The sequence below is a fragment of the Carettochelys insculpta genome, chromosome 15, assembly GCF_033958435.1.
Source record: "Carettochelys insculpta isolate YL-2023 chromosome 15, ASM3395843v1, whole genome shotgun sequence".
In the NCBI taxonomy this organism is placed as follows: Eukaryota; Metazoa; Chordata; order Testudines; family Carettochelyidae; genus Carettochelys; species Carettochelys insculpta.
In genome coordinates, this window is record NC_134151.1 from 26,301,683 (window position 1) to 26,326,457 (window position 24,775).

General features: G+C 42.7%; 2 protein-coding genes across 3 annotated transcripts in view; both read left to right on the top strand.

The window, feature by feature from the left end:
• Positions 1–9,306: 9,306 nt before the first annotated feature.
• On the top strand, positions 9,307–20,741 carry TXNDC15 (thioredoxin domain containing 15). The gene is made up of 5 exons (XM_075009698.1): positions 9,307–10,399; positions 10,922–11,397; positions 14,560–14,723; positions 18,153–18,283; positions 20,245–20,741. Exons 1-5 carry the CDS (start codon positions 10,321–10,323, stop codon positions 20,439–20,441), a joined length of 1,047 nt encoding a protein of 348 aa, XP_074865799.1. The 5' UTR covers positions 9,307–10,320; the 3' UTR covers positions 20,442–20,741.
• Positions 20,742–23,876: 3,135 nt separating this feature from the next.
• PCBD2 (pterin-4 alpha-carbinolamine dehydratase 2) overlaps positions 23,877–24,775 on the top strand; it is a 48,873-nt gene continuing 47,974 nt past the window's right edge. The window contains exon 1 of one of the 2 annotated variants that reach the window (XM_075009902.1): positions 23,877–24,107. In XM_075009902.1, coding sequence (XP_074866003.1) covers positions 23,994–24,107 — 114 coding nt within the window. In that variant the 5' untranslated portion in view covers positions 23,877–23,993. The remainder of the gene's footprint in view (positions 24,108–24,775) is intronic. The other variant, XM_075009901.1, reaches the window with a different exon arrangement.

A 24,775-nucleotide genomic window follows, 5' to 3' on the forward strand; every position in this document is an offset into this window, starting at 1 on the left:
TTTTATTACAAAAGTTTGTTCCCTTTATTTTATTACAATATGTATATTTTAACATTGCTTAAATATATTTTTGAACTCTAGTAGACACTAGAGCCTGTTCCTAGTGATGATTTTCCTCACTGTAGGTAAATCTATGTTTTGAAATACTTGCGAAATATAATGATGGTATCATAAATTGTTAGGAAGTTTTTGTTTATCATAAAATAATTTTAATCACTTTGATTCCTTAATTTTTCAGTTGCTTTTCCCACATGTTAATTTTGGAGGCAGCAATTATGCATTAAATAACTAATATTAGAATCTGGTTATCTGCTGTAAAAAGCCTGTTTAGATGCTGTTTGTTTTTATGTCCATGAACTTGAGCTACTCATGTGCAATTATGTGTATGGGAATGGAGTAGTCCTCATGATCTGTATTTACATCACCATATGGATGTATATTTATTAATAAAGTCAATACATTAAAACCAAATATTTTATTCTTGTTTTAGACCAATTTGAAATTTGGTTGTTCTTTTTTAAAGCCTTAGATTAATTCATCTCTTGTGAATATAGAGATACTGCTTTTCTGTCTAGTTTCTACTTCATTCATGCTTCCAAGTGACCTAAATTTAATACTGCAAACATTATACCATTTCTTATATGGATTAGTTTTTAAATCCGTTCTTACTTTCCTTTTGTCCCCTACATTACATATATTCAGTTCTTAATGGAGAGAGTAGAAAGACCTCTGCATTAGATTTCTCACCCACATACTCACCCCCTGTAGGGATGTTGTAATGTTATGTAATTTGCTCTTTGGTAGCGGGTTTGCTAAACTGATGCCTGTATTTGTTAGTAATTAAACAGATATGTGTTTTTAGAAGCAAGAGCTAGCAGATTTATTGTCTAACCACCCCACCCACTCAACCACAAAAATCACACTTTTATTACAAGTTATCAGAAAACAGAGAAGTGGCATTTTCTTATTGAATAGAAAATCTGGCCACAATAATTTTTGTCACTTGGAAATTATCCTCAGATTGATGTGTAAATATGACAGTCCTGGGGTCAAAAATACATAAATAGATTAGAAGCTTTTACAATTGTTTAGAACATTATGCAAACTTTTGTTGTACTTCCGCTTTGATTTTCCCTTCACTGCATGTGAATGCTGATTTATTTTAGAGTTGCTCATGATTTGGTATCCATGTTACCAGTTTGATTTTGTGTGGTGTTTATTAATTTTGGGCTTCTGAGAGTCTATTTAAAACTTTCACCATGAAACAAAACAAATCACCCCCCTAAGGCAGTAGCAATGAAATATTTGCCTATTGTTTTAAATAAACAATATATTGTGTAGTCTTTACAGATATGAAGGAAGGGGAAGGACTAGTAAGTGGTGGGTTTACCAACTTTCATAGTCTCTATGTTGCACTGAAAAAATCATTTGAAAGTCAAATGTAAGGAAGAAGTCGAAGTAGTCACTACATACTATTAAATATATGTAACCAAGCAAAATGTTAGTCTTGTGAATGGCTAGAGAGGCAAAGCCATCCTCTTTGGTTCTGTGTACACTGCAAGTTCTTTCAGAAAATCAGGCCTTTTTTTGAAGGAACATGCAGAGCATCTACATATAAAATGTGCTCTTTTGATCCAAAGTCGAAAGAACATGGGTCTTCTTCCGGAAGCCCTCTTCTGCTCCTGGATCAGGAAGAGTGACTTTTTTCAAAAGAGCAGGCCTCATGGCGCTGGATTTTTCAATTCCTGGCTTGTTCTTTCAAAAGAGTGGGGGCTGTGTGGATGCGCTCTGTCCAAAGAGCAGATCGATTTTTTATCTGCTTTTGGGTGTATGTGGATGTGCTCTTTTGAAAGAAGTGTTTTTGGAAGTGATCATCTGGAAGAACTGTTCGAAATGTAGATGTAGTCTTTGAGTGTAAGATGAAGTGTTCTAACTTTCTGCCCCAGTCATTAAATATAGCAGTGTTTGTAGGAGTGGTATGTTCATCCCTGTGTCCTCACTACATTGCAGTGTGGGTAATTACACTGTTCGAGAGAGCCTTAAAAAAATAAAATAAAAAAGTGTTGCTGTTATGGTTTCAGTGATTATGTTGTAAGAAGGACTATAATTATTCAAGCAGCAGTATTTTGGGGACAGAGGGTGTAGGCAATTTAAATACTTTACTGAGTAATAAGCACACCAAGTATATTAAATGTAGATAGGGATGGATCATTTTAGAAACTACAGCTTGTTACTATGCAAAGGAGTGAATGATTAAAGGTCTAGAGAACATGAGCTATGAGGGAAGACTGAAAGAACTGGGATTGTTTAGTTTAGAAAAGAGAAGACTTAGGGGGGAACATGATAGCAGTTTTCAAGTACCTAAAAGAGGGTTACAAGTAGAGGAGAGAAATTTTTCTCCTTCACCTCTGAGGATAGAACAAGGAGCAATGAGCAAGGAAGGTTTAGGTTGGATAAGAGGAAAAATTTCCTAACTGTCAGGGTGGTTAAACACTGGAATAAATTGTCTAAGGAGGTTTTGGAATCTCCATCTCTGGAGCTACTTAAGGGCAGGTTAGACAGACTTCTAGGCTGCGTCTACACTTGTATTCCACTTTCGAAAGGGGAATGCAAATGAGGGAAATCAAAAACTCAAATGGGGCACTGATTTACATATCTTGTGCTTCATTTGCATAGTCTCTTTTTAGAAGAGATGCTTTTGAAAGAAAAAAAGCAGTTTAGACAGGGTTCTTTTGAAAATAAACCCCATTGTTGGGGGAAAAAAAAACCCAAAACCCCTTCCTGTTTTGTTTCAGGAAGAAGGGTCCTTTCGAAGATGGGGTTTATTTTTGAAAGAACCCCATCAACACTGCTTTTTTTTCTTTTGAATCTCTTCCATAAAGAAATTATACAAATGATGCATGTGATATGTAAATCAGTGCCTCATTTGCATTTTTGATTTCTCATTTGCATTTCTTTTTCAAAAGACGAATGCAAGTGTAGACATAGCTCTATTGGGGGTGGTCTAGATGGTGCTTGGTCCTGCCATTAGGGCAGGGGACTGGACTCAGTGATTGCTTGAGGCCTCTTCCAGTTCTAGTGTTCAATGAGTATAGTGGCTCTTACTCAGAAGACCCATCCAATGCCAGTTGCGATTGACTTAAACTGGTGTGGTAGTTCTAAGAGCCTTAGCTTTCAAGGGGATTGGATATATTTAGAACAGAGTGAATCTGACTCTAAGCAGTCTACCACATCTTATTGTATAGATCAGTTCTCTTATGCAAGTCTTTGGCGAAAATGGGTAACTCTGAGTTTTCCACAAGACCTTAAGGATATAGTGGTTCATAAATTATACCACATGACAATACTGTCTTTTTAGCTGTGCGGGAGCTATTTTATCACTCATGTGGCTATTGTTCTTTTTTTCTACCACATAATGAATTGAATAATAAGCATTACAAAGCAGTGTGCTCCCTCAATATGCAGGCAGTATAATACCAGGTGCAGAGTTGCTGATGACAGAACCACATTGTGATTTATTTATCCTGAGAGACTCTAGGATTGGTGAGTTTTTTGAGATTGCTCACAGCAATGTTGGGATGGCTCTTACACAAGTAGAGCATCTGGGGAGAATTTTCTAAGTGGCTACTGTCCTTTTGTTTTTAAAAAATGATTATTTATTGATTTGGTAAGATACCAAGCTGCTCTATGGGACAGGACTGTTACTTATGTTTTTGTTGAGTATGTAATCCTGATGCCTCACGTGGGCCACTGGGTAGTACTGCAATAGTAATAATTTAAAGTGAGTTTATGGCAATAGTTAATGTTAAACGTGGTATGGGGTGGCTAGGCACGTTGAAACCAAAATTAAGAATGTCCCAAAAGCTGGTATTAAAGATACATTCTCAGAAACAGAGGCTTGGTTGGCTTTCTCCACTGCTTTGCTTATTAGTTTTTCCAGGATCTCTGCCTATGGTTGAATATTTTATGTTTGAGAGACTGGTATACTCTAAAGCTGTGTGTACACTACAGTGATCTTTTGAAAGATGATCTTCTAAATGATCATCTTTCAAAAGAGCACGTCCACACACACAAAAAAGTGGATTGAAAGATTGATCTGCTCTTTTGACAGAGAGCATCCACACAGCCCCTGCTCTTTGGAAAGAACAGGCCAGGGATTGAAAAATCTGGCACCATGAAGACTGCTTTTTTGAAAAAAGGGTCCACAGAGCATCTACACATGCTTTTTTTCGAAAGCAACTTTTGGAAGGAGGCACTTTTCCTGATCTGGGAGTGGAAGAGAGCTTCCAGAATAAGATCCGTGTTCTTTTCATTTCAGATTGAAAGAGTGCATTTTGTGTGTGGACACTCTGTGCGTTCTTTCGAAACAGGGCCTGATTTTTCTGAAAGAACTTGCTAGTGTAGATGCAGCCTAAGTGCACAGGACTGCGAGCCAGGAAGCTACTAAACTCTAAGTGTAGCTTTGGCCCATATTCTTTCTCTGGCCTTGGGATAAGTCCACCTCATTTACTCATCTATAAAAGAGAAGCAGAATTACTCGCCTACCATGCACAGGCACTGGAGAGACTAACAAATTATTTTAAAGCATTCTGAAAATAAGCATTGTAGACCTAATTGTTATGTCAAAACAGTTGCAAGGATTTGACTCATTCTTATGGTATGTTGTTTACATTGCATACCACAAAAGCCTATTCTAATTATTGAATAAAACTTTCCATCATTTTGAAAATGGGTTTTATTATTTAATCATTTGTGATGTACACAGTAAACAATGTGTAGGTTGACACTGTTTCTAGTATTTTCTATTTCCATATCAAGTTTAGATAATTGGATAAATACATTAAAACCAAAGTATTTAAGATTGTAAAGTCAAACACCTAAAAAATTAGGAAGCATTACATTAAAGCTGTCTGTGTAATTAGAGTGCTGTCAAGTATATTTGTCAAGCGGCCAAATTAATACTGCACAGGCAGTTGTAGGTGTGGCATTTCCTAACTTTTGAGTGCTTGACTTTGCATACTTAATATTTTAATGTACATTTGTATGTGTAATTGTCTAAATTTTTAAAAGAGGAAACTGAAAAAATATGTGATTAGATGGCATCATATTACAATTACATAGGTCAATAGCAGGACTAGAACAAGACCAACTGAAATACAAAATTTCCTTTCCATGGAAATAGAGATTTATAAATTTAATTCTGATTCAGAACTAAAAGTCGAAATCTGAAAGTTGATTTTTTTGCCAAATATTCTGAAATATTTAATTTTGATCTTGTTTTAACTAGTATAATAAAGTACATTATAGTAAATCCAATCCTACTGTCCCCCATATCTCATTTCTTTATTGGATCTGTCTCCTTGCTTCCCCCAGTCTTCCCTACTGATTCTCAGTCTTAGTATCTCCCATCCCTGCTCTTCATCCAGTCTGTCTTCCCACTCTGTTACCAGTTTCCTTGTCCAGGCAGTTCAGATTTCCTTCCAAATTCCTGTCCCTTTTTTCCCTCCATCTTCTGCCAACTTTTTTGTCCCCATTCAGTCCTCTTCTCCCTTTCCCCATCTCTTCTTCCCTCTGCATTCAAATCAGTCAGCTTCCTCTTTGCTGCTGCCCATGCCCTGCAAGGATGGAGGTCCAAGTGTCATTGAGAACACAGGAGAGACAGTCTCCCTACTCAGGTGTCCAGACTTGGCATGACGCATAGCAGGCCACAACTGCAATAACGAGGAAAGTTGTACTCACAGCCTACATAAGAATGACCATACTGGGTCAGATCAAAGGTCCACCTAGCCCAGAATCCTGTCTCCTGACAGTGACTAATACCAGGTGCCTCAGAATGAACAGAACAGGTATTCATCAAGTGATCCATTCCTAGCTTCTGGGTATGTCCAGTGTGGATAGAATCTTTAGAGAATTTGGCCCTAAAATCAAAACCTCTATAGAGCATATATAACTTATTTGTTACAGCTTGTAACTTACATGGATTTTCACAGGGAATAGCAAAAGGCTTATCCATATTAAGACTAACCCTCTGACAATTTAAGTCTCTGTTCCAAAGCATAGGGGTACTGAAGATTTTTAAAGAAATAGCGCTGCCACAATTCTTTAACATGAGCAAGTCAATGTAGTTAGTCCTACTCTTGTTTGTGGAAATGGCTGGACCAGTTTGGCTGAAATTTAATAAAATTAATAATCAGCTTGAGGTTGACGCCCAGCATGCAAACTTTCATCTCAAATGGTTAAAGTTTGGCAATGTTGCAAGAAATTGAAAACAGGGTCATAAAATTAGAATAATTATGATTTAATAGCTTTAACACCCTTGACTAAAATGTATGCATAGTTGAGACAATACATTTATCTTGACTTGTGCAGGATATAGTGCCTACAGCTCTTGGGAATATTTTGTTTGATTCACAGTATAGACAACTCTCCAACTTGTATAATGTGGGTGTAAATTCACATATGTGCACAGTTCCTGTTGTGATGGAAGAGTTCCATGAGGGTGAAATTCATACAATTTCAGCAAGCAACCCATCTAAATTTTTACTTTAATGGATTGCAAAATAAACATCTGAGATTGGAGATGTGATACCAAGCTAGTATCTTCAAAGATGGCTGAGATGTCAGGCCTGGCATCCACATTCAGCCAGGTAGGGGAAAGAAATTGCTGTCAGGCTGGAAATTACATTTTTCTCATCCACCAAGGTACTAAAAAGTAAGGAACAAATAGGGTTTCCTGAATAATCTACTTCAGGTTGGTTTCTGTACATGCTTCTCTCTTTAAGAAGGATTAAAGGATGGGAAGAGGAAAAATTCCCAAATCAGAGGCTGCCTGGGTGAAGCTAGGTAAGGGATGCTTGGTAAAATGTCTGAGAGTGTAGGAGTTGATAAAGACAAAGTCTCATTTCTATTTAATACCTTTTTTGGATGTCTGCATTCATGTATATTAATGCAAGGTCTTTTGTCTGTTTTGATATGGTGGACATAGTTCATTCTTATCTGTATTACTTGTCTTTATTTTTGCGTATAGTTTTGTTAACGTTAATAAATGTTTCTTTTCCTCCCTTCGTGTACGCTGCTAATTTTAAGGAAGAATCGAGACGAGATGGATTGCAGTTAAAATGCTACTTCGGAGGATTCAGTGATATTTAATCCTTAAATTTCATCTTTACATTCAGTCGAATGGGGGTAACTCTGGCAAGACAAACCCACCACTCTTTTCCTCCTTTCCTTCTGCCTGCCCCCAAAAGGAAAATTACCAAATATCTCTTTATTGCCAGTTTAATGGTGGGCTAAAGAAGAGTGACATGCTCACTTGGCTGCATGTGCTTGTCCCTTGTTCCTTTATAGAATTTTAAAAAGCAGCCTGTGCTTGTTGGCTTATAACCACCTGTGGCTGACTTGAGTGTGCTTGACTCATCCACTCTGTCTGATCCAAATGTCAAATAAATCTCTGCTAGTGCTCCAATGAAGGCAGCATTTCAGCTCTGGAAGGCCAAAGGCAACCAGGGCTCATTCCTATAGTTCAAGGGGGAGGCTGGACATCTACTGTTCTTGGGAAGTTGGTAAACAACATTCCCTGCTACTTGCGCTCCTTGCTGCTGGAGTAGAGCACTATGCTATTGTGCTACAATGATGCACACTTTTGAAATAAACTACATGTTGAGTGCTCATGAACTGCGTAAGCTTCCTGCTATTCAAATATCCTGCAATAGCCACAGGGCCACCTTTCTCACTGCAGAAATTTGGACCTAATCCAAATTCAGTTTAGTAAAATGACTGTAGGTCTCTCTGGCAGCATCAGCTGACACATTCTTGGCAAGTTTTTAGTTGTCTAATTAGTGTAGCATTTGCTTTGAAACACACAAACTGGCAGTTGAATTTCCCCTAATTGAGTGTAAAGACTGCACAAATTAACTAATGCAATTGCCATGCTTGCATGGAAGTTGGAGGAAGGGTTTTGGCACGGATCAAAAGATATGCAACAAAGGTTGAGTAAGAAATTGATATAACAATTATATTTGTGTCCATATTGCTGTGAGGATAGAATTACCTAATGCAACATCCCCAATCTTTTTGAGATCAGGGACCAGCTTCCTGCCCTCCTAAGCTGTGTCAGGAAGATCTCAGGAATCAGTGTTGACACACAGAAAGGTTGTTGAGATGCAGTGTTTCCAGTGCTCAGTCAGAATAGAGGACTAGGATATAGGAATTGAGTTTTAGGGATTTTTTGCAACTGCTGTAGCTGAGCAAATTTTTTGATCTTTGGTAGCTTTGCCATTTATAAAATAGGGAAAATAAGATTATCTAACTCAGGGATTTGGTGAGGAGTAGTTTAATGTTTGAAGACAAAAACTGTTATGGATGATAACTCGGTTATTTATTAATTAGATTGTCTCCCCTGTAAGACAGTACTGCTGTCTTTTGCTTCTGCTGTGAAATCAGCTCTGTGTTTATACCACCACCCTCTTTGCGATGGGAGTGCATTTTACAAATTGTATGTAAGTGTAGTTGCATCTGCCGAAGAGGGTTTTTGCCCACGAAAGCTTATGCTCCAAAATATTTGTTAATCTGTAAGGTGCCAAACGACTTCTTGTTTGTGTAGTAGCCAGTACGTTTTTAAAAATGCAGACGTATTCCTTTTTATGCAAACAACTGTATTTAGAAAACATACCATAAAAAGCCAATATAGTTACTAAGTTATGAAAAAGATAAATTCATCCCTGAGAGGGACTTTGTCACATCTGCATGTCCTGCAATTTTAGGTTGGGTGAAAGCTGACTCTAAACAGTGATTTTTGTTTTTTATACTATAGTCACCTGTTCTGTCTTAGAAGGATGCTTGAATTAGTACAAAATTCATTGGCCTGAATAGCAAACTTACTGAGTTCTGCACCTAGATGGCCCTTCTTGTTTTAGGCTTGAGGAAGTGATCTAATCCAGTAGCTCTCAATGTTTCCAGACTACTGAACCCTTTTCAGGATTCTGATGTATATTGCATAGTGTCATCTTTTACCTCACTTCAAAACTATTTGGTTACAATATCAGACATAGAAATACACGCTATTATAGAAAAAGACCCATAAAGCACACTGTTACCAAAAATTGCTTATTTTCTCATTTATCATGTAATAAATCAATTGGCATATACATACTGTACTTCAATTGCAGTGCATGGTCTAAAGAACTGTATAAACAAGTCATGTCAAATTTTAGCTCGTGCTTTTTATGTAGCCTGGAGGAAAACTAGGCAAAGAGGTAGATGACAACATATAGCCTATGGAAGACTTTAATATACTCCTGATTGAGACCCATTCAGCTAATCGTTCTGCATCCCTTTCTCCATCTGTAATACGGTAGTAACTACCCCAGCTTACTGGTCTGTCTGTAAAGATTAGTCAGGGCAGGCTTGCAAAGTGGTGGGCAGCGGAGCTGGAACTATGGTGGGGTGAGGGTGCTGAGTTGCATCCCCCACGGACTTTCAGGTCAGAGATCCGTTTGCAGGTCTTACCCAGGAAAGCTCATGACTGAATAAATGTGTTAGCCTCGGAGGACCAGCCCTGTTAGTCTCAAAGGTGCCGAAGGACTGCTTGTTATTTGCGAAGCTTCAGACTGTCTCCCTAACTGGTGTGGGTGCAGCTCTACGCATCATGCCGGACTGTTTGTCCATGTAGAGAGTTGGCAACCTCAGGGCCCCAGGCTGCTGGTTGGGTATGTGCAGAGCCCTCGGCCAGCGGTGGTACCCCGAGGGCAGGCAGGACCCCAGAGGGCTGGCGGAGCCTGCGACCTGCAGGACCGCGGGACTCCTGCAAACCTTGTGGGGCCCGCAGTCGGGGGCGACCCCCTAGATGCGGCAAGCCGAGACCTGCTGGAGCACTGGGGCCGGGAGCGAGCGAAGCTGAGCGGCGAGCTCAGCCTGCCATCTGCTGGCGAGCACCGAGCGGCGCTCGGCGGAGCCGGACCCTCCAGGGAGCCTCGGAGCGCCCGGATCATCCCCGGCGCTCTAGTCACGGCGAGACGCACGGGCAGCGGAGCCGCTGCGGGCTCGGCGCGCAGCCCGGTGTGACGAGGTCGGGGCCGTAGTACCTCGTCGGGCGCCGGAGCCAGGCGGACCGAGCCGGCCGCGGAGCGGTGTGACTAACTCGAGTGACTCAGTTGAAGTCTGGGACGACCGAGGCGGTGCTGCCCGGGCCCAACATGGCGAATGCAGCCCCGGCTCTGCCACTTGTGACCCGGTAGCGGAAGCGGGCCAGGAGCCGGCCGGAAGTGGCCGTTGTCAGTGGCGACGTAGCCCGGCCGAGCCCGGTCCTCCTCCTGCCAGAGGATGCGGCGTCTCCCCTCTCCCGCGGGGGAGCTGCGGCAGCTCCTCTGGGTGACCTGGCTGAGCGGGAGCCTCCTGGCAGGTGAGGGCGCGCGGGGGAGAGGCCACTTGGCGGGCCGGTCCGCGGTAACCAGGGAGCTCGGTCTCGTTCCTCCGCCACTGCCCGGGACCCTGGCTCTGTCTCCGCCATTCCAGGGGCTGTCCGAGCGTTGGGTCCCCTCCCGCGGCTCTTTGTCGGGAACAGCGTTTCTGCTGGCCCCAGGCGGCTTCTCTTCTTGTTGGCCTCTCTGAGCAGCACCGGGGTCTTTTGGGTAAGGGGGTGGGGGGAAGGGACGAGACACGTTCATCTTCCAGCGGCCTTCAGGTTGGAGGGACGGGCTGCGCGGGGGGGGGGGGGGGGGTCCTTCCCTGCCCTGCCGTCAGGCCGAGCTCTGGGGTCAAAGGAGTAGAACACGGAGAGCAGGAGGTCCTGGCCGTGGTGGTTATCGCTGTGTCCTCACCCCCCGCTTCCCTGAAAACTGCAGATCAGTGGCAGAAGCAAACACAGCCTGAAAGATGCCGAAGCGACAGCGGACCACAGGTGTTAAATATTTTACTTTTCCAGGAGCAGTAGCAGAAGAAAATGCTGAGCTGGAGTCTGAAACCACCCTTCACGCAGACGGGGGTTCTGCCTTTGTAAGGACTGGAGAGCCTCAGGAGCCAGTGCAGTATAAGACTGCAGAAATCGCTGATGCGATGCTGGGTAGCGGGAGTCCTGCCGATCAGTCTGTAGTGCTGCCTGTTATTCCAGGAGAAGTAAAGGACAGGCCCATATCCGAACTGGGTATTGGCACCTGTGATGCCGGAGCGGAAGACGCCAAATGTAGCTTGGGGACTAGTCTTGCTTCTCATTTATTACAACCTAGTTCACATGTTCGAGAACAAGCAGGGGAGTCTAATGTAGTGCCAGAGGCTGTGCCTGTTTCATCTCCTGAGGAATCTAATAGCACGGACAGCATGAAATCTCCCAAAGTGAACTGTGAAGAAAGAAATATTACTGGCATCAGAAACTTCACACTACAAATCCTGAACATTTCACAAGTAAGTAGGAAATCATTCGGCTTGTTACTTTCTGTGTTTATCTTGATATTTGGATTCATGTTATGTAAACATCGTTTTTACCCAAATGCTACATATGTAAGCCTTCCAGTATTTGGTTTAATGCTGGGGGGGGACTTTTTTCTGCCAGTGGCCTCTAGTGAAGGAGGGCCGGGGGTCCACCTGCCCCCCCCCCGCCCCCACCAACCCAAGGACGGGCTGGAACAAAACCTCTCTACCCTAGGCCCCGCCTCTTCTTCCCCCAAGTGATGCATTCTAGGGGGTGAGTGGGGCTGGCATTGGCAGCAGGTGTTTGGTAGTCCAACTTCACACTCACCCGCAGTAGCAGGGAAACAGATCAGCGTGTCCCCAGCTTGCTTTGCTCTCCCAACCATGTTGCTCTGCTTCATGTGGGTGAGTGTGGAGCAGTTCCACCTCTCCCGAGTGATGCAGCAGAAAGAGTAGAGCAAGATGGTGTCATGTTCTGTTTTCCCTGTCACTCCCAGTGAGTGCAGGAGGGCCAGACCCTTGCACCTCTGCTACAGGTACCACACTCTGCTTTCCCCCTCACTAGTTCCGTTATCAGCTGCTGGCTGTCTCCTTGACTCTCCCACCAATGGTTTGGGGGGGTATGTGGTGCCCCCCATTGTGTGCCCTTTTACACTTATGGGGACTATTGATCCACAGAAAAATAAGTCAGGGTCGTACAGACGGGGGAAAAAGAAACACCTTACTCAGCTCACCTGTAGTCAGGGCTGGATTAACTCTTCTGGGGGCCCAGGACTATTAGTTTTGTGGGGCTCCCTAGACTCTGAGGTGGGGTTTGAAATGAGGGCTCCAGAGTTTAGGAGGGGGTTGTACATTGAGGCAGGAAGATCTGTGTGGTAGGGTGTGTTCTTATTTGGAGTGTGCATGCTGGTTTGGGGCTGGGGATGAGGCATTTGTGGTGCACAAAGGGGCTCCAGTCTGGGACCAACGAGTTTGGAATGCAGGAGGAAGGGGGATCAGGATAAGAGATTAAGGTGGGGGTGTGGGGTCTGGACAGGAATTAGGGTGCTGGTGTGGGGTTAAGGATTTAGGATGCAAGAGGGGGCTAGAGGTTGGGGTGTGCAGTCTGTGAGGGAGTTAGGGGGCTCAGGGCTGGAGAAGGGGGTGGTGGTGGTGAGAAGGTAGTACTGGCCTGTGCTCACCTGTCCCTGAGCTGCCATTGACCAAGATATCTGGCCAATGGGAACTGCAGGGCTTCAGCCTGCAGGTGAGGGTCATGTGGGCACAGAGTTTCCCTGAGTGCTTGTGGCAATATGACTCCAGCCCAGCCGGGGAGATGGCAGTGCGCATGTGGAGCTGCTTCCTCACAAGCCAGGCAGGGCTGGATAATGCACAGGGACTTTGTGTTTGTGGGCCAGAGTCCTGGGCATGGGAGGTCTCACAAAAAGATGTAGACTTTTGCTGACCTAGAGTTCTTTTTTGACCCTGGGCTGCAGCTCCTATAGTCCCTTTCTTAATCCATAGTGGAAGTGGGCTTCAGGTGCTGGTGCTTGTATTCCATTACCACGTGGGAACACTGAGGCTTGGGACCTGGAGACTTGCTTTGGGCTGGATCAAATTAAGTAGGAGGCCTCATCTGACCCACAGGCTGGAGGTTCCCCACCCCTGCCCTAGTGAGTTTTGTGGCACAAAGAATAACTTAAATGTTTAGTGTGCTGGTGGAGAAGAATTAGCATACAGGGCAGTGCACTTTCCGTATTGTTTGGAAATACAGAGATAGCAAGACACTCAATCCCTGTATTCCTCAAGTGTAAAGGATTTTGCTGGATCTGTTGTAGCTTGTGCCAGCTTTCCTAAAGCTCTTTTTTCTTTGGAACAACTTCATGCCCTTAGGAACGTTTGACAGCACTAGTTCACAGTAAAAGTATAATTAATTATAATTTGGTGTCTTTTCTTAAAAAGAGATTTTTTAGGGGATAGAAATTTCAAACAAACGAAAAAAGATTTCAGATAAATACTGCTATGATATGAACTATACCTGGTAGGAAAATGGAAACTTTTCAAAAATTTGGGTTAAAATTTCATTTTTGACATTTCTGACTAGTTCTACTAACTATGGAACAACAACAAGGAATCTCATGGAACCTTAAAGACTTACAGCTTTATCTGGGCATAAATTTTTTGTGCGCAAAACCCACTTCATCAATTGCATTGGCATGATCTCAAATGGAAGTATGAAAAATAACAACACAACATGTCTTTCAACAACAAGCCCTTCAACTGACTCATAGTTTAAAAAGCAACTTACGAGAATCTCATCAAGGCATATTTATTCCCAGAAGGTTAAAGAACTCCTTTTTGATAGCTTCCAGCACACTGGTTTAAATGTTTGAGATACTGCATCACCCCCCACCAAACTGTAGGTATCAGAACTAGTTTGAGTCTGGTTCATAGAAGTTTCTTTCTGTTTGGCCAAATGCTGGAGAGATAATGGGAGTCTGATGGAATTTGAATAAGTTCACCTAACCAGATTGTTGCTTGTTTCTTTCCTACTCCTCTACAAGCCATCCTTGCTACGATTCCTCAGCTTGATAGCTCTCTGCCCTGGGACTAAGTAACTGCCTTTCATACCCTTGTTCATCTCCCATTTTTAGTTCCTGCTCCTTCACTTGTCCTGTTTTAGGAATAACTCACTACCTTTTTATCCCCCAAATTAGATTATTGGTCTTGTTAGGGCTTGAAATTCCGCAATTAGAGAAAAAATGAAGTGGTTGATTTGATGTTCCCTTCTATTTGTCAGAAAGTGCAGCTCTACTCATTCATCACACATCTGCAGCCAGGGAATAGGGCCTTTAAGGTAACAGAGGAAGGAGAGTACAAAGGGGCATTTTATCACAGTAATAATCCCTGAATATTTTATTTGTCTGACAAGCAGATTCTTACATTTGTAAACTGCAGTTAAGGTTAAAACAAGTCTGAATACATTTTGTTTACTGAATGTTCATATAGTGTTGAAATACTGCTAAAGACAGCTTTGACTGAAACACCAACTCAAATTTGCTTATGATGGTTCTACAGTAATCTGAAATGAATCTGTTATCAGAGCTTTATGCAATGATATGTAATAGAACCAGTTTAAATTGTGTCTTTTTAAAATCAGCATGTTTTCTTTCACAGGACCTGATGGAGTTTTTAAACCCAAACAGCAGTGACTGTACCTTAGTTTTGTTTTATACACCCTGGTGTCGCTTCTCTGCCAACCTGGCCCCTCATTTTAATTCTTTGCCCCGAGTATTTCCAACTCTTCACTTCCTGGCATTGGATGCATCTCAGCATAGCAGGTAACTTGCAATAAATACATGTCACCTTATAAAGCTTCATATACTATTGTGTTACCACTTTGTTTCTGAGTCTGACAAACATTACGCTTTTAAAATGTATTGGTGAACTAATGCGTACTTCTGGAGTAAATTAGAGTTCCTTGTCCCTTTTAGTCAGCCTTTACTTCTTTTAGCTTTTCTTCAGGCAATTTTCGCCTTCATTTATCTTTTAATAATGAATTTAATGTTTTCTTAAATGTTCAAATGAACAGCTTGCTATCCAAGATGAGACATTAAGAGCACTGGCTAAAATTGGTCTCGTGTAGATTGATGCCGAGCTCTGCTGACTCTTCTGCATCTTGACTTGGAAATTCATTTCTGGGTTTCTTTTGATCAGAGACTATAAAATATGCCACATCCTTTTCTCTGACCACCTCACAGTGAATCCGTAAAGGACAAGAATAAGACTCCTGTGACCTTCGACAGGATTGAAACATAGGTTTCCAGAATGAAAGTTTGTTTATTAATCTGCTGCAAATTTTTGTATTGTATAAATTCACTGGTGAAATATTTCCTAATGCCATAAGTAGGGGTCTTTGAGTGCTGTCCCTGTGGGTGCTCCATAGTAGGTGCTGGGCTCACCCAGCACTGCAGGATGGACACTTTTTTCCAAGCAGCATTGAGTGGGGCTGTGCATGCCCTGCTCTCTCCTCAGGTCCTTCATCACTGCCCTTGGCTGCAGAGAGAGCATGGCTCTCTCCCTTCTCCTCCTATCTGTAGTTAGGAAATAGGCTATAGTTGGTTATTTACACTTGTACTTAGTTTTACTTTCAGAATACGTTCCTTAGAGCTATTTAAGAAAAGTTGTGTGTGTGTGTGTGTGTGTGTGTGTGTGTGTGTAAAAGTAAAATATAGAAAGAAGACCAGGAAGATGGATATTTCCTCTAGTCAGTTTCACTTCCCTTGGATCGAGTTTGTGCATTCGACTGTTTTAAAAAAACCAAAAAACCAAAAAGCAAAACTGATAAGAATACTAAACAACAGTGAAGAACAACAACAAACAGTTCAAAGTGATAAAGAAAGAACACAGTCATGTCCCCGTCACTGGAATTCAAAAAATGCTCACAATGTTGGGACACTCTGCCTGCATCTGCTGGGCATTTTGAATGTATTCGGTGCTTTGGGGAGGCACAGTTGAATAGTATCAGAGAGAGAGATGTGTTAGTCTGTAACCTATGTAAACAAAAAAGCAATCATGAGTAACACAATTTATTAGGTGATGAGCTTTCGTGGAACAGGCCCACTTCTTCAGATCTTCAGCCCTACCAGAACAGACTCAATATATAAATCACAGAGGTCCAAAAATTGTTCTCAAGGTTGACAAATCAAAAAAATTGTTGTTATTGTTGGCAAATCAGACAGAAGAGCAAGAGACAGGGGTGAGGGAGGCACGCACATCAGAAATGTCCTAGCTGTCTGGACCTGATCTCCCAGAACAATGGTTCCCTGCTTCACCCCAGACTGCACACACTGCTTCTGACAGCCTGGTGTTTCTCTGTGGCTCCCGGAATGCACACACAACTACTCCTAGCAAAGTGAGGGGTGTGTTCTTAGAGAACAGACTAGACAACTCAAAAAACTTACTTTTCCAAGCGGAAGAGCTTCTCAGCCTATTGCTCTGAATGGGGCATACAACCCACAGAAGTCCCACTGCACATGATCCTCGACTACATGGCTTACCTAAAAGACGCTCATCTATCGCTGTCTTCACTTCAGGTCCACTTTTTGGTGATCTGAGCCTTCCAGCCCCCTGTAGAAGGCTTCTTTCTCTGTGTTCACTCACATGATTGCAAAGAGATTCTGGAAAGGCCCACAAAACATCATGCCTCCTCATAGGCCTGTACCCCTAGCATGGGACTTGGAACTGGTCCTTCACACACTCACGGGACCACATTTGCATCATTGGCCACATGCTCTCTCACTATGCTAATGATGAAAACGCTGTTTCTAGTGGCAATAACATCAGCTCCTAGAGTGAGCGAGATAGTCCTGACCGACTCCACACCATATGCAAATTTCTACAAGAACAAAGTTGTACTGTGACCATATCCTGCATGCCTACTGATAGTGTGCTCTCAGTTCCATATTAATGAACCTATAATTCTACCTATCTTCTTCTGAAACTGCATACTTCCAATATGGAGACCAAACTGCATGCTCTGGATGTCAGAAGGGCCCTTTTCTTCTACATAGACAGGATATGGTCATTCAGAATATCACAGATTGTTCTTATCCATCACAGAAAGATCAAAGGGACTGCCTTTGTCAGTCCAACCTGTATCATGACTCACATCTACACGCACAATGCACTGCTATTGCATCCAAAACAAACCATTGCTCTTTGTTTCTGAGGGCTCATTCCACGAGATGGGTAGCAACATTCACAGCCTTTCTGAAAGGAGTGCCCTTACAAGACATTTATGGTGCAGCCATGTGGTCCTCCAACCAAACATTCATGACACACTGCATTACAGTCCTCTGCAGACAGAGATATGGCAATAAGCCAGGCAGTGCTGTCTACGGTAGACTCACCAAATCAAAACCCACCATCCAACTAGGGAGGTACTGCTCTACAGTCACCTACTGTGGAGCACCCACGAGGACAGCACTCAAAGAAGAAAAGAGAAGTTAATGTGTGTTGTGTTGTAATGATGGTTCTTCAAAATGTGTGTCCCTGTGGGTGTTCCATGTCCTGCCCACCCGCCCTCTATTTGGTGCAATAGCTATAGTTAGGGCACCAGTGCAGTAATTGAAGAGAGAGTAGGGCTGTGTGTGCTCTCCCTAGTGGCGTGAACGGCATGTGCTGGGATTGGGCATGTGCAACCGCACACAATGCTGTTTGGAAAAGTCTCTGTCCCACTGTTTTGGGTGAGCCCAGCGCTTACTGTGGAACACCCACAAGGACATACATCTCAAAGAACCATCATTACAATACAAAGTGAATAACTTCTCTTTACCATAGTAACAGAGAGGGAGCTGTGCTAGTCTATATACTATAGGGGGAGGGGGGGGGAAAGCACTCAAGTAGCACTTTTGTTAATCTTTAAAGTGCTACTTGACTGCTTTTTCTCTTTACCATATTTGAGCTTTCAGAAAAGAGAACACCTGTGAGAGGGAGTGTGTCTGTATGAGTATCTGCCAACTCATGTTATACTTATGTACTGTATGTACTATAACACATTAATTCAACGTAAGTTGGTAGATACTGATACACCCCAGCTCAGGGGTGTCCTCTTTTTCAGTGGTAACCTTAGCCATAAGAAAATAGTTGTTCTTGTCTTCATTACTGAGTTTGTCCCCTTGTAAAGCAGAATTTTCCTTGTTATAGTATGACCCTGTCTTTTTCAATGGATTTAACTTAATATTTTGTTACCTGCTTATTTCCTTCAGTTTATCAACCAGATTTGGAACTGTGGCCGTTCCTAATATACTTCTTTTCCAAGGAGCCAAACCAATGGCCAGATTTAATCATACAGATCGAACTCTGGAAACATTGACAGCATTCATTTTTAATCAGACAGGTATGTAGGCTAAACTTGATGCAGAGCTATGAACATCAGTGTCAGGTATAGCCTCAAACTGACCTCTCCCTTTTTTAAAGTTGCTATATTAGGGCCTCCTAGAGCCTTCCTGGAGCCAGGAACAGAGCCATAGTACGTTCCTGTTCTGTCACCATAGCAGGCAGTAGAATTTCAGGACCTGGTAGAAGCAAACAGCCCAGTTATCTGGAGCTGTTTTGATGATTGGGAGGGGGTGCGGGGGGTGATTTAAGGTCAGGTGGAAAGTGCAAGGAGGAGGATCAAGCACTTCCTGAGGCTGTGAACTAATTGGGAATAGTGCTAGACAGATGTTAGCACTTCCAGCTGGGGAAGAGATCAGACTCTTGTAAGTTCCCTGTGAGCTGTGTGGCCACACAACAATCTTAGTGTCACACAGGTCTTTAACTCAGAGAGCCAGGACCTCCTGTGGCCAGGGAAGGGATGCCTTTCCCCAACCCAGCCCCAGTCCTGCCAGGGGAGGGGAGCCCCTCCCCTGGCTCGAACGTGGTGTGACTTGGGGAGGTGCACCTCACCCTCTGTTGGCTTGAATCCTCCCCAGGCTTGGTGCTGCCGTGGCCAGGGAGAAAGGCAGCCATCCCAGGGCCCCTGTCCTGGAGCTGCTATAGTGGGGAGAGGTGCCTCTCCTCCCCTCCCCCCAGCCTAGGTGCTGCTGAGGGTGGGAAGAGAGTTGGTAGGACTTCTCTCTCCCCATCATAGTCACAGGGAGATCTGCACTCCAAATCTCTCATCCCTGGCCCCAGCCGGAGCCCTTCCCTGCCCCTCCAGGCATCTGCCCCACCCCGAGCCCACAGACCCAGCTGAAGCCCTCACACCCATGTACCCCAGCCCTCTGTCTCAGCCCTGAGCCGCCTCCCACCACCTGAATTTTATGTGCACCAATGTGGAGGTGATGTGTTAAATTGTAACAAGTCATCCCACACGTGTGGGGGGAAAAACACGGGTAACTCCTGTGTCCCATTGCTGTAAGATAGGCCATAGGTGGGGAACATGGCAGCTTCAGTTCTTATGTTGGTGGGAAGATAAGAGATACATACTGAGCCCTGAATAATTTTTCCTTTTGCTGGGAACCAGCTATCCAGACTCTGGTCTCCATGGACTGAGTTTGCCCAGTTTCCTTCTCTCTTTCCAGAGCATCATTAGACTTCTGAAAGCAGAAGAAAGAATATGCACTAGTATGGTGACAGATTAATGGAAGAGACTAGAAATTATTAAAGGATGGAGATGGTTTTTACCTTATTATTGGAGATTTCCTGAGTGGTATAAATTGAACTTCTCTAATCCAGAACACACTTGTCTGCCAAGATACGTGATCTGGCATGATTTTAGTTATCCAGATGACCACTTATCGTGGGTGCGGCCAAGATTCCTGTGGTCCCATAAAGTTTATTTACAGCCACCAGTCCTGGCTCTGTGTTCTGTACTGTTGTTTAGCTCCAGTTTACCCCTAAATGTCTTCTCAGAGCCCAGTAAGCAGTGGAAGGATTGGTAATGTGCTAGATAAGGTTGACATCGCATGGTCTGGCAAATTCTCTTGTTTGGCACTGGTTCCAAGGGTGGCAGACTAGAGAGGTTCAACCTGTATTTTTATTAAAGGTTACATTAGAAAAGTGGAGAATAAAACTCCAATGCCACAGTACTAAGGAAATATGGATTAAGATACTTTGTTTGAAAATGGAAAATTGACTTTTAGCGTAAGTTGCTGAAAATGATCCATGATGCTTTAATGTTTAAGACTCATGGGAAGATGCTCCATAGATATATAGTAAAATCCATGAGATTATATGACCCAGTGTTGCATTAAATCTCGTAGCACAAGCTACTTAATTTGGAGAGGAGAATACAGTTCCTACAATGACCTAATTACCGATAGATTTAAAAAAATGACTCTTGCATCAGCTTTTGTCATTGGTTTGTTCTTTCAGGAATAGAAGCTAAGAAGGATGTGGTGGTGACCGAAGAAGATCGAGCAGGCCCTTTACCCAGCGTCTTGACAAAAGGAATAGATTGGTTACTGTTGTTCTCTTTATTGTTTCTGGCTAGTTTTGTTATGTATGCTACCATTCGGACTGAGAGCATTCGTTGGCTAATACCAGGACAAGAGCAGGAGCATCAGGAATAAGTTAAGATAATGACAAGGGACCATATTTCATCCTTACAGATAAAGGAGGAATTTACATGATCTGAAACTGCATAAACTTCTACAGTGAATTACCTGGTTGTAAATTATGTCTTAATAGTTAAAAATCAGTTTTGTGTATGAACTACTATATGTGTTAAGTCCAACTGCTGGTAATTAAGTAAACAAATACAAAAAGATTCAGTAGAAGGGTTTTTATTTAGGAACTATTAACAGGTTTACAAAGCTTTGCTATGTAAATAAAACTATTGTGAAGGTTTTTAATAAACTGCGATGACTCTCTTTTTAGGAATAATGTTAATTTGTTGCAAAATGTTACTTTGAACTTGTAATAATCGGTAATATTATGCACTGGGATCTTGCAACATTGCACATGATCTTTATAGGGAAAGTACGGGTTCTGCAGCCACTGGCAGCCATAGTATACAACCACTCCCATTATTTTGGAATTGAATGATTTTGGACTTTTAATGTGTTCTTGTCTTTTACAAGACCCATGGTTGTACAAATTAAAACAACATACATGAATAGATGCCATGTGTTGTAAAACAATTGCTAGAAATTACTAGTCAGAGGGGATACCTATATGGAAGATATCTGTGTTTTGGCTTCTCCCTTCCTGCAGTAATAAGTTAAAGGATATTTTAGGTCCTTCAGTAAAGGCATCCAGCATTTTAAACAGAGGTCACCAAACCAATTCAGATTGGTGCTTCTTACCAAGACAAGACATGGTAACACAAAGGGAAAAAATTACAGTAGAACCTGAGCATTACAAACACAAGAGTTATGAAATGATCAGTCAAACACACACCTAAATTGGAACGAGAAATACAGTCATGCAGAAGAGAGAACAAAAAACCCCTGTGCACATGACATGCAACAAACACATATTGTACAGTGTCCTGTGTTAAATTACTGTAAACTTAAGTTCTATTTTTTTTTAAATTGACAAGGAAAAGAAACTGTGCTTGTTGCATTTAAAGTAGTTAAAAGCAGCATTTTTTCTGCATAAGTAAGTTTCGAAACTGTATTATCTCAATGTTCATATGTAAAAAATTTGGAAAAAAACACCATACTACTTTTTTTTAGTTCTGAACATTTGAGTTAAGTTCTTTTCCCAAGGTGTTCATCACTGAGAGTCTACTGTTATTTTTGATAGTTTTAAATTAAAAAAGCAGTCAAGTAGCACTTCAAAGACTAACAAAATAACTTATTAGGTGAGCTTTCGTGGGACAGAAAGCTCACCTAATAAATTATTTTGTTAGTTTCGAAGTGCTACTTGCCTGCTTTTTTGTTTTGATAGTATATAGACTAGCACAGCTTTCTCTCTGTTACTATTCAGTTTTAAATTGTTAGTAGTATATTTTACTCATATCACTGAGTAGTTATTTCTCCTATCTGATAGTTTAATCACATATATGGGAGGAAAAACACTCAAATTATGTTAGTACTGATGTTTAAGGGAGGTGTATTTTGCACTTGCTGGTTAAGTTTAGCAGCAATAAAAATCAATTTGCTGCTCTAGAGATGGTGACTATGTATTACATTTGGTCTTGTGACTGGATGTTTTCATATCCTTGATTTACCACGTTCTGTGAGGGATCTGCTTTTTCTTTCTAAGGATTATGTAGAAAAGGCATTTTATTGTGCCTGTATTCTTCCGTGGTGCCCTACCCCAACTTCACTTAATACTTGTTTTTCTACAGCAGAGTTTTAATTTAACTTTTGAGATCACAATTCAATTCCATTCCTCTAATACTGATTCCTGACATGACTAAAAATGGCCATTCAGCATTCCATCTAACTTCAAGTACTGATTTCCCATCTCAAATCAATAGAACCAATCAGCAGGAGATGTCTTTGTGTTTACATAAATCTTTGTTCAGTGTTAGGTTTTGCCTCTGCTCCTGAGTTATGACTTTTAGGACTAAATCTGATTTTATTATGAAGTTCTACAATAAAATAGTTTAGCTTGCAACAAGTTCTCTACTTGTCTTTATGAGCACTGCCATTTTGCACAGCAGACATATCATAAAACCTAAAATGAAGATGCAAACTAAGCAAGGAGAAATCATGAACAGCACTCATTTATGAATAGTAACAGAGAGGCAGCCATGCTAGTCTATACACTATCAAAACAAAAAGCAGTCAAGTAGCACTTTAAAGACTAGCAAAATAGCTAGCTCACCTAATAAGCTATTTTGCTAGTCTTTAAAGTGCTACTTGACTGCTTTTTGTTTTGATAGAAGCCATTTATGGTGCCTAATGCAAAGTTAGGTATTCCTAGCATTTACAGAGAAGTCCATTGCTATTACTTTTGAAAAGGTTTCAATAAAGCAAAATGCTTAAATGTACATATTTTGAAACTAAAAACACCTGAGTTCTGACTAGAATAATCACAGTTTTGTGTAGAAACATTGGCAAGGTCGTTCCCCCCAGCTCCCACGTTTTAGTAATTAGACACACTGGGTTAGAGTCTCAGCTAATGTAAACCCCCCTGGCTTCTGTGTAGCAGTGCTTATTTACATCACCTGTAGATCTGGCCCCCTTTTCATTTCCCTTCAGGTTGCATTGTGTCTCACCTCCTTAACACTCATCTGTCAAATACTCCTCAAATTGTTCCATTCTGTAAAAGACCAAAGGTAAGCTTTCCCTTAAGAAGCTACAGAATTTCATACAGTGGACTGTATTTACCTCTCCTGGGCGTTACTACCAGGTTGTGTGTTTAAAACAGCCTACCAAATTTTGCCAATGAATATCACCTAGCTAAAGCAATAAAAAATGTTCAGAATGTGGAAATGATAGTGTTCGTGGACGTGATTTCTGTTCCCTTTTCCCCAAGCAACAGTTCTACCCTGAAAAGTGTAAGTTTGCTTTTAAAAAAAACGCCCAAGGTCCTCGTTTTGTTTCAACCATTCCCTAGCAAAGGATGTCACTTTCCCCTGCACTGTCATTCTGAGAGACCCACACTTTCCAAGGCCCCAAGTTATACCAAACTGAGAACTTCGGGTCGATAATCCTCTCAAGAAGCCCCATACAAAAACTGTAAAGTCTTTAAACAAAACCCCTGTACCACGGTTAAGGTTCTGAACGTGAAACCAACTTCGCTGGCCAAACTCAATGCAAACAGGAACAGCCAGGGTGAAAATGGAAGTGTAAAGTCCTAAGTCGTCCCTTGTTCCAAGAACCGAAGCCGCCTGAAGTCCCACGGTGCAACTGCTGCCACTGCCAAAAACGTCGGGGAGCTGGGACGTTTCTGCAGGAGAATATGGACCATGTACCCCTGGGGGTGTGTATGGAAGAGACCATTAGCCCAGCGCAGGGGAGCCCTGTGCATGAGGCGGGAAGTACCATTCTTGTCGGCGTCTGGGGTTGCCTGACTCGGAGGCGCAGGGGGCAGACCTGCCTGTTGCTCCCTGGCCTGCGTGAGAGAGAGGACCCGCGGCGGGTAGCTGTACCCCGAGGACGCAGGCACTTGCGTAGGCCCCTGTGCTGGGCCCTTCGCTCCGTGAGGGGCGGGGCCGCACTGAGGCCATGCCAGGCGGCTGGGCCGGGCTGTGGTGGCTGGCACTGAGCGGAGCGCGCCTGGCGGCGGCGAGCTCAGCACGGGGCGGCGCGGGAGCCGGCGGTAGGAGCCTCTCCGCTATGGTGAGGGGCAGGGGGAGCTGCTGTGGGGCGGGGGGAGTCCTCCAGGTGAAAAGGGGGGTGCATAGCAGAGTGCCCCAGGGCAGGTGTCCTGGTGCCTTCTCTGGAAGAGCCCAGACGAGGCAAGCTCCGTTCTCTGGGGACCCTGGTCCTGGTGTCATTTGTGCTGGAGGCGCTACAGTAGGATCATCCCCCTTCGTCACTGGGGCTGTGAAATAGCAAACTGATGGGACACTTACATCCCTAAAGCCCTGCAAACCCTTAGGTACCTGCAGGTATGGATGCGGACATCCCCGGCTTGTTTCTGTGGGTATCCACGGGTACAAATTTTGTATCTTGAACTCTGCAAATTGGCAGATTTCTGGGGATGTCTGCAATGGTGTGTGTGGATGCAGATATCTGCGGATTATTTCTGGCATTGCGGATACAGATTTTTTAGCTATACAAAGCTTTATACGTCACCGCCATCATTAGGGTTCAGAGTCGACACATGCTGAGGTAATTGTGGCCTTTGACAGCCGTCAGAGCTTTTGTTTCAGGTTGTCTGCAGAGGTGGGTGCACACATCTATGTAGCTGTGTATTGTGATTTTTCTATGCTTTTTAAAGGATGTAATGATTAATATTTTTATTTAAAAAGAAACAAACTAATTGTGAAGCACAACATTCAGCT